This window comes from Myotis davidii, unplaced genomic scaffold (assembly GCF_000327345.1).
Source record: "Myotis davidii unplaced genomic scaffold, ASM32734v1 scaffold496, whole genome shotgun sequence".
NCBI lineage: Eukaryota > Metazoa > Chordata > Mammalia > Chiroptera > Vespertilionidae > Myotis > Myotis davidii.
Window position 1 is genome coordinate 7,825,717 of NW_006289398.1, and position 10,508 is coordinate 7,836,224.

A 10,508-nucleotide genomic window follows, 5' to 3' on the forward strand; every position below is an offset into this window, starting at 1 on the left:
AAAGAGAAACATCGATCAGCTCCTCCTGCACACCTCCCACTGGGGATGTGCCTACAACCGAGGTACATGCCCTTGACCGGAATCGAACTTGGGACCTTTCAGTCTGCAGGCCGACGCTCTATCCACTGAGCCAAACCAGTTTCGGCATAGGTTAGATTTCTTATTCCTTGCTGGGGTGGGGCAAGAGTAATCATAGATGGTGTTATGTGCGTCCTATTGTGTGATATCAGGAGACACTGAATGTCTAGTCTGTGATAAGGCCATTTTAATTTTTTAAAAAATAAGCTTTATTGAGATGTACTTTTTACAATAAAATTAGCTAGGTTTAAGTGTACAATTTGATGAGTTCTGACAAATGTACATTTATATAACCATCACCACAATCCTAGATAATACCCTATTACCTCAGAAATTCCCTCCTTCCCTGTGCACTCATTCCCCTCCCCAAGGTCCTCCACCCACCCTATTGGTGAAGCTTCCTTCACTTGCCTTTTCTGGAATCTCATAATAAGTGGAACCTTGAAGTATAAGATAATTGTAACTTAAAGGAACACAGAATAAGAAGGTCATTTTGGCCAGGAGCTGCAGGTCTAATTCCTTCCATTTTTATGTGACAGGGACTTGCCATGAGGTGTTGAAGCCTTGTTTCATTGAGTCGGAGAGACTGGACCTAAATGGCGCAGCATGACTTTGCTCCAGCCTGGCTTAATTTTCCCACTCCACCATCATCAACAAAGGTACTCTTTGCATCTTTCTCTCTTCTTTTTGTCTTTCTGTCTGTTCTTTGGTCACATTCTACACAAGTGTAGTTAAAACGTGAAGGCCTAATATTTTTGCAGAGAAATACTTTTTGTATTAATATTTAAGTTAGTTTTTATTTAATCTATTGGTTTTTATTATTTAAAAAACCAGTTTTCAGTATACCATCATCATATGAAACCATTTACTTCTAAGTTGTCTTTTGTACGAATAAAAGTTTCATACACTATTTCAAATCTGTTAGTATATTGAATATTACTTTTGCATCCTACCGTTTTCTATATTATTTTTTTGATAAATTGCCTTACTTTGAGATAATGTTCGTTGTTTTCTTTGTAAGTGAAGGTTTTTGAAGTCTTTCCATGTAACTGGAAGACTTCTTTTTTATATAATCAGTGAGACTTTGAATGGCACCTTACTAAAACTTCAGGAGTGTTGAGTTTGCAGTATTGTTTCAATATCAGGACTCACTAATCTAAGAATTGTTCATTTTACTAAACTACCAAAACAGCATAGTTTGTATGAGGGACTTTGGAATTGTTAGAGGCAATCTACTTGGCTTAATAGCTGTCGTCCACTTCTTTCCTTAATTTGAAGAAATCAAGAGAGGGTCTTGATCATCTGCTGCCTATTAATAAAGCTCTACCAGGTTTTATGAACAGTATTTAAAACAGCTCTTATGGGAACAATTTTATAATTTGGAAAGTTGTTCCCTTATGAGGACTTGTTAGAGCATAGTAAATTTGGCTATGATACGTTGAAAAAGCCGCACTGGAGTGACAGAATTCCTAGGCAATAGAATTTTAATGTTTGAAGTTGGATCTTAGTAATCATACCTTTTTTATGCAGGTTGATTCACTGGAAGGCTCATTGACTTGCCTTTTGTCATGAGTTAGTGTGAGCCAGGGTGCTTTTCCTGTTCTCTTTCCGTAGGACTCATCTTTGGCATTCGTAACTTGATGAGACATTCCATTTGTGTCCTGTAAAGTGGGATTTGAACTTGATTGGGAATGGAGACTTCTACTGATTAAGCCACTGGGATCACCTCTTAGTTCAGACTCTCTGTTTACTCCTTTCTCTCTGATGTGTCGGTTTCTGGAATTGCTGCTTAATTTTTCCCCTCAGCTGCTCTCATCTGTCCCTTTAGTGGGCCCATTTCCTTCCAGGCTCACTTCAGAGCTGGGATACAGAAATTTTCTGCTTCCTTCTTCTCTGTTGTGCATGTTCTCTGAAATGAGTATAAGACTTGTTTTTATTTGTAAGCAGATCAAGAAAATTACCAGCACCTGAAAAGTTAGTTGCAAAACATGAAAACGTTTGAGAATAATTCTTCATTCAAATGTTAATCTGCGGTTGACAGAGACTGACTTTTATGTCTGGTGAAACCCTGCATTCTGGAACCTGACTCTTGATCTGGATGTAGGCCCTCATAAACAGTGATGATGACTTTGAGAATTGGGATCGCCTATTCTAAATTTTCATTTACTTTAAATTGCCTCCAGGAAATGGTATCAATTAGAACTCTTAACCAGCAGTATTTGAAACTATCTCCTTATACTTTACCCAAAGTAGTTTTGATAAACACAAACACACACCTTCCAGTAATACTTTTTATATGAATTCTTATTACCTTCTGTCTTTTACTTTCATCTCAAAATCTCTATTTATGGACTCACATTTATAATTAACCTGTTTCCTACAGAGCCCTTTTAAATCTTATGCTGTATAAGTGGAATAAATAATAATTACTGCTGGGTTCTCTGTTTCAACTTAAAGGAATTCTTTCATATATTTGTTTGAAGGGATGATACAAGGATTTAAGGGTAAAAATATTTTCAGAACTTGAGTAGTTTTCTGAGGTGTGTAGAATTTTAGCGCCATCATGTGGTGAGATTGTAAACTGCATTGATAATATCTGGCATAGGGCATTGCCTTTTGAAGTGTTTTTTTTTTTTTTTAAATATATTTTATTGATTTTTTACAGAGAGGAAGGGAGAGAGATAGAGAGCTAGAAACATCGATGAGAGAGAAACATCGATCAGCTGCCTCCTGCACATCTCCCACTGGGGATATGCCCGCAACCCAGGCACGTGCCCTTGACCGGAATCGAACCTGGGACCCTTCAGTCCGCAGGCCGACGCTCTATCCACTGAGCCAAACCGGTTTCGGCGCCTTTTGAAGTGTTTATTGGAACCCAGTCAGAAGTAAATTTCACAGAATGTTTTTGTATACACGTAGGTATTACTAAAAAGCATGCACCTGTGGTGCACTAATATTTCCTGTTGTCTTTTTTTTAAATTATTTTTTTAAAATATATTTTTATTGATTTTTTTTACAGAGAGGAAGGGAGAGAGATAGAGACTTTTTAAAAAATACATGTTTTTATTTTTATTTTTTAAGAGAGAAAGAAACAGATGAGAGAAACATCATTGATCAGATTGCCTCCAGCATGCCCTCTCCCACTAGGGATAGAACCCACAACCCAGGCATGTGCCCCGACTGGGAATGAAACCGGGACCTCTTGGTTCATAGGTCAAGGCTCAATCACTGAGCCACACTGGCTGGGCTATTAAGGTTTTTTGTTCTTTTTCCATTAAAAAATGCAAACTGGCACAGATTTCATCACCTTTTAATAGGTTCTGACCTGCAATTTGGGAAAAGTAACATTTTTATTATTAGAGGAATGCCAAACTGAAGTGGTTGTAGATAACTAAAAATTTAGGTTCCTTTTTAGGTAAGCCTTGTTATTGATACTTCTTTCCCATCTTCTTACCTTAGGAAATACAATGAAGTCATTGGTCCTTAGGCCGAAGCATCCTTTTACCAGTTAACCGCCACAATATTTTGAATTTAATTTAAAAAGGTCTGCCGCTTGTATCTGTAGATGCTTGTGGCGTATAAATGATTCAGTACAGTAATTGTTTGAAAAAAGAAAATGCCAGGGATGAGGTATTAAGAGTAGATGGGTGGTAGGAAAGTGAATAGGGAATTTTTTTTCTTTTTAAACAAAATAACATGAGATTCTGCTATAGTCAATACATTTTCATATTCGTATTCAATATTCTGTAGTTATTTATGTGGCTAGAGCATAGCAATAATGCTTTATTGATTCTGTCATGGTAACATTTAAAAAACAATGATTAATTCTGTACTTGTCAGTGGTGTTAGCAATGTGAGCTTGCATGAAAAATATGTGCCATTTAAACTTTAGGCCAACAGAGGATCAGAAAATCCAGTCAGACTGGTAGCTGAGTTTATTCAAAGTATCAGAGTTTGTATAGTATTCAAACTTCCTGTATGTACAGTTTTTTGTAACTGACTCAGATATTCTAAGGAATCCAGAAAAAGGATGAAAATGTGCAAGAGAGAGAGACGGTCTCTTCCTTGTTCATTGTATCATCTAACGTTTCTTGAGGTGTTACTACATACTACTCACTGTATAAAATACTTTCTATGACAAAAATCAATACTGATACTGCGGTTTTTTCCTCATTTACAGATGAGAGCACAGGTTGAGAGAGATGAGTAACCTGTTCCAAAGTTCTTGAGCTAGGACAGGAATCCATGTGTATCTGACTTTAAATGTTATCAGTTTAATAACGTTCTTTTCTTGATTGTTAGGTAGTAGACTAATTTTTAGAAATGAAATACCAGGATGCTTTTTTAAAAATATATTTTATTGATTTTTTACAGAGAGGAAGGGAGAGGGATAGAGAGTTAGAAACATCGATGAGAGAGAAACATGGACCAGCTGCCTCCTGCACACCCCCTACTGGGGACGTGCCCACAACCCAGGTACATGCCCTTGACCGGAATCGAACCTGGGACCCTTCAGTCTGCAGGCCAACGCTCTGTCCACTGAGCCAAACCGGTTAGGGCCCAGTTAGGGCTTTTATTCATGCACCAGAATATATTTTTATCCTGGTTTTAGTAAACAAATAAGATTGCTTTTTTTCTTCCCCCCTCAAGGATGGCATCTCCAATATTTTTCTATAGTCAGTACACGGGGACCTAACTCTTCTGTGGCTATATAATCTTGTATTGAGTGGATCTGCATGGATTATTTAATGAGTACCTATTAATGGACTAAATTGCAGGAATATATTTGTAGAGTAAATTCCTAGCAGTAGAGTCACTGGATCAGGACATTTTTATATTTGGTATATAGTGCCTAATTACTCTGGGAAAATTGCACCAATTTATAATCCCATCAAAATATTACGAGGGGGCTGGCTTCTTTTTTTTTTTTAAATTTTGGTGATGCTGGATGTTTTCACATTTTTAAGTCTTTGTGAAATTGGGTGAAAAATTGTACTTTATTGAGCATATTTTTGTATTAGGAAAAATTTCTTTTTTTAAAAAAAAATATATTTTGCTGATTTTTCACAGAGAGGAAAGGAGAGGGACAGAGAGTTAGAAACATCGATGAGAGAGAAATATCAATCAGCTGCCTCCTGCACACCTCCTACTGGGGATGTGCCCACAACCAAGGTACATGCCCTTGGCTGGAATCGAACCTGGGATCTTTCAGTCCGCAGGCCGACACTCTATCCACTGAGCCAAACCGGTTAGGGCTAGAAAAAATTTCTAAGAACTTCGTTAATGCAGTCCATTTCTTAATGTTTTGTAATAGCTTTTCATATTGTGGGATTTGCTTGCCATTAATATGGCACATATTTTTCTACAATTTGTCTTGGTAATTCTTTAAAAATGTAGAAGGTTTTAGTGAAATATTTAAATGTATGGAGAAGTGTAGAGAGAATTGAGAGAACACTTAAACACCCAAAATACTCCTATCTTAATATTTTGCCATATTAGCTGGAAATAAAACATTGTGTATAGTTGAAGTCCAGCTTACTTCTTTATAACACTTGTTTTAAAAGTCTTCATTTTCTCCCCCACAGGTAGTCTCAATGCATGTTCTTTAATTACTATTCGCTATGTGAATGTTAATAAATAGTATTGTTTTGCATGTTTCATGTTTTTATATAAATGATTCATTTATATGTCTGCATCTTGCTTTTACATTAATCCTGCCTTTGAGGTTTTTTTCCATGTTGATACCTGCAGATTTAGTGTAATTATAGAAAACTCTGTCTAGTGTTCTGCCTTGTGCCTCTGCCACCTTTCATCTGTCCGTTCAGTTGAGGTGGTTTCTACCTTTTGGCTCCTAGAGAGAGCCCCGCGTTGAGTGTTCTTGTAACGTTTCCTTGTACGTGGGTAAGAATCGTCTGGGCCAGTGCTCCTTAAGCTCTAATAATGTGTGATCAGATAACCCTGGGGTTTTCTTAAATGCAGGTTCTGATTAGAGTAGGTTTCAGGGTAGGACCTAGTTCTAAACTCTTCAAAGTGATGTTGATTTTGCTTGTCCGTGGACCAAACTTCTAGTAACAAGGCTTTAACCTGTAGTTAAAAGAAAAATTGCTGAGACTTGATTAGATATTGCCAAATTCTCTTCCATGTGGTCTACTGAGTTATACTGCTGTATGCTGCATATAACCATTTACATTATACTCCTGCCAAAATTTTGTCAGTATCAGAGTGAACATTTTTGCCAGTCTTGGCTATAAGATGCATTTTCATTGTTCTTTGACATTAGATTACATTTCTGTGAATTGCTTATTCACATTCCTAAAAAAAAATCTTCATTCGAGGATACCTTTCCATTGAGTTTTAGATAGAGTGGAAGGGAGAGGGAGAGATGAGAGAGAAACGTTGATTGTGAGAGACACATCCATTGGTTGCCTCCCGCACACACCCTGAGCAGGGCCAGAGATTGGCCTACAACCCAGGTATGTGTTCTTGATTGGAATAGAACTGGGACCCTTTAGTCCATGGGCCGACACTATCCACTGAGCCACACTCACTAGGGCTGTTCACATTCTTATTTCTTTTGGGTTGCTTTGTTTTCATATTGGTTTAAGAAATATACACATATATATTTGTATGCGTGTATATATATGTCATTTTAAATGTCTTATAGTTTTACATAGTTTTTTTTTAGTCTTACATGTATTTGGCTAGATGTATGCGGGTGCATTATAGTACTTGTTGCTATTTTATTTATTTTTAAAATAGGTTTTTATTGATTTTAGAGAGAGGAAGGGAGGCGGGGGGAGAGAGAGAGCGAGAGCGAGAGAGAGAGAAAGAAACATTGATCAGTTGCCTCCCACAAGACTGAACCCGCATCCAGGATGCCCCTAGAAGACAGGAGATAGTCAAGGACTTTGTCTTTCAGGGCATAGCAGACAGCACGAGGCCTGAGGCAGCAGGGCAGCTGGCACCAGGAAGTCCCATGGGGCCATGTGAGAGAGAGGGACCCCGTTGGGGACAAGTAGTGGATTACCATTGCAACTGAGGAGCTCCCCTCCCTGTCCTGGAGGAAACCGCCACATAATACAACCCAGAGAAATGGTCAGAGCATTCAAAACAGTTTCAAGTTTTAACAGAGATTAATAGTTGGTAGTGGGAAAAACCAGCAACTTTCATAAATAGTTGTTTTATACACTTGTAATTTTTTAAAATCATTTTTATATATTCTTTTGATAATTTTTTTGAACATTTGTTTTGGGGAAAGAGGACAGCACTTAAAATAGAACTGTAGCTTTAATTGCCGTAATTGTCAATATTGAAGAAAACCTTGAACTATTTGAATCAAGTACTATATGATACAGAGTATTACATTTTGTTATAAAACCCATATTTTGCCTCGTTCTCTTTATACCATTTTACCTTTCAAATGTTGGGGTGAGTAGAGGTAGTGGCCAAACTCGTTTTGAATGGGTTCCTGTTTTCACGAGGTAGAAGAAAGGAGACCCACAATGGGTCCAGCCTACAAGTTACCGAACATTGACATAACTACAACATTTTCTAACCGTTTAAAATTCTTGGAAATAAAGCCAGAGACTATTAGTTCTTAAAGTTGTATTTAGGTTTCATATATATGTTTACCTATATGCTTATAATTTGTTTCAGTCCTCACTGAATTTTGAGAAGCATTCTGAACACTTTTCATGGACAGAAAATCGTTATGATGTGAGTCGTCGGCGACACAACTCTTCAGACGGCTTTGATTCTGGTATTGGACGTCCCAGTGGAGGTAAAATTTGCTAAGGAATGATAGAATTTAAGAAAACTTTTTTTCATATTATTTTAGGAACGTTTTGATTGTCATTCAGACTTTAAGTATAACCATCTTTGAATTTGTAATACTTTACCATTATCAAAAAAGGTAACTTTGGAAGGAAAGAAAAAAATGGATGGCGTACGCATGGGAGAAATGGCACTGAAAACATAAATCATCGCGGGGGATACCATGGCGGGAGCGCCCGTTCTCGGAGCAGCATTTTCCATTCTGGAAAAGGCCAAGGACTGCACGACAACAACACCCCTGACAGTGAGCCAGGGAGGAAGGAAGACAGGAGAGAACGCAAACAGTTTGAGGCTGAGGATTTTGTAAGTGTCTTGTCATTTTAGTGCCAATGTGGTTTTTGCAAGTGCTGTTGTAGCACAAGCTCATTTTCTACTGAGAACACAGGTCCAGTTCACAGCTTTCCTTCCCGCCCTCCTTCTGTCTGTGTCCTACTCACCATGTGGTCTTTAAAAACTTTTGATAAATTTGTCATTTTATTCCTTATAGAAACCTATTTATTTTAAATATATTTTTACTAGCGTCAGCCTGAGACTGAAGGGTGCCAGGTTCGATTCTGGTCGGGGGCATGTGCCTTGGTTTCGGGCACATCCCCAGTGGGGTGTGTGCAGGAGGCAGCTGATGGATGTTTTTGACTTTCTATCCCTCTCTCTTCCTCTCTGTAAAAAGTCAATAAAATATATTAAAAAAATATTTTTATTGATTTCAGACAAGGAAGGAGAGGGAGAGAGAGAAACATCAATGATGAGAGAGAACTATGGATTGGCTTCCTCCTGCACGCTCCCTGCTGGGGATCGAGCCTGCAACCCGGGCGTGTGCCCTGACTAGGGATGAACCGTGACCTCCTTGTTCATAGGTTGACGCTCAACCACTGAGCCAGGCTAGTCAGGCTCCCTATAGAAATTTAAACAGTTGCCCTCAGAAATAATGCTGAGTTCTAGTGGCCTGTTTGCAAGTGCATCATAATACTATTTTTAGAAAGCTGTTACATTTTTGGAAAGACTATTTTACCAGTACATTTTACTTAGATTGCCTCTCTTACACTTGATTACTTATGTACGACTCTTAATGAATCCCAGGTTAGCTCTCCTTTCTTTCAGCAACTTTCTCTATTCAGAAGTTTCTTTGTGGTCAGGAAAGGAAAACTAATTGTTAGCCTAGGTCAGTTACTACTAAAAATAAGTATGAACTAATTAAAAACAGAATTTTCTTAATTTTTCCTATTGGTAAATCTCACCATGTGGCTGGCTTATCTAAACACTACGTTTCAAGTTACATAAAAATTGACCTAGTGTACACTCTTACCTAGTTCTTGTGATTCATTCCGGTAATTTCTTTTTGTGTATATGTTCATTCTTCATTCAGCATTCGAGTGGTTCTGAGTCCTAACTGTTCTTGGTCTTCAGAATACATAGGTGAATAAGATAGGCAAGGTCCTATACTGTTAGTGAGTTTATATTCTTTTTGGGACTTTAGGCCATAAAAAGAAAAAATAATTAGTATTTTGCAGAGAATTTAGACAGGAAGTGATTGGCTACTCTGGTTTAGCAGATCAGAAGAGGTTTCTGTAGGGAAGTGTCTTAAGCTGGGACTTGGAGGAGCGAGCTTTGTTACGACTGGTAGGACGGGGAAGAGCTGGTAAAGAGTAGTGTTAGGTCCCAGTAGAGAGAGAGAGGAAGGGGTTTTAATTGAGTAGGACTCTTGCCTGTAACATAAAACATTTTAGTTTAATTACAAATGCACCAGGCAGCCTCTTTGGAGAAGCCATGTGAGTTGGTTTTAGTTGATTTGAAAACGGGTCAGGTAGTTAGACCTTGAATGGGTTACAGTGAGAGCAGAGACCAGTTAGGAAGTGGCTGGCGGGAGTTGATCAGGAGGACACAGCTTGACTGGGTGGGAGCTGTGACAGAAGATACATGGCTTGAGATGTAGTTTGGTGATAGTGTGGGGGCAGGGTGGAAGTGAAAGAATATGACAGATTGGATTGAGGTCAAGGAAGTGGTGTGGGAAAGAGAAGGACAGGAATTATGCTTAGGTCCTGTAATCTGGTAACCTTGGAATCACTGTACCTTCACATTTCTGTAGCCCATTTTATCCACTCGATAGTTACTATGAAATGGAATTTTTATCATCTAAACAAACCAGAAATGATAATCGTATGCTCTCCTAGTGTTGTGAGGGTTAAATGAGTAATGTAAGTAAATCACTTCATGAACAGTGCCCGACACATAGGCACTCAGCACAACCTAGCTCCTGCTGTTATTATTATACCCCACCCCCACTTCGAAGACGGCAGCATCAGCTGTTACAGTCCCAGTCCTGGCATACAGACCATAACCGCTGCCTCAGACTAGAGCAGTCCTGGGAAAGCGCATGTAACCGCCGCCAGTCCTCCTGCGTTTGTATCAAGGGATCCACTGGTTTGCATGCCTGCCCTTTGGAGCTTTTGGTAATGTGAGTAGAGGATCTTTTTTCCCACGCATTAAGCACCTTTATGGCATGGCAGGCTGTGTTGCTAGATAACATGGACCATGTCTGATATAATTAGTGGAAATTTAGGACTTGAGATGGTAAACATATCTATTAAGATTAGCTTTAG

General features: G+C 38.5%; 1 protein-coding gene across 3 annotated transcripts in view; it reads left to right on the plus strand.

Moving 5' to 3' along the window:
- The window catches only part of GPBP1 (GC-rich promoter binding protein 1), a 48,489-nt gene that overhangs the window by 19,614 nt on the left and 18,367 nt on the right, over positions 1 to 10,508 (plus strand). For 2 of the 3 annotated variants that reach the window (XM_006761784.2, XM_006761786.2), the window contains exons 2-4: positions 618 to 737; positions 7,735 to 7,858; positions 7,991 to 8,214. In XM_006761784.2, the coding sequence (XP_006761847.1) occupies positions 675 to 737; positions 7,735 to 7,858; positions 7,991 to 8,214 (411 nt within the window). In that variant the 5' untranslated portion in view covers positions 618 to 674. The remainder of the gene's footprint in view (positions 1 to 617; positions 738 to 7,734; positions 7,859 to 7,990; positions 8,215 to 10,508) is intronic. The other variant, XM_006761787.2, reaches the window with a different exon arrangement.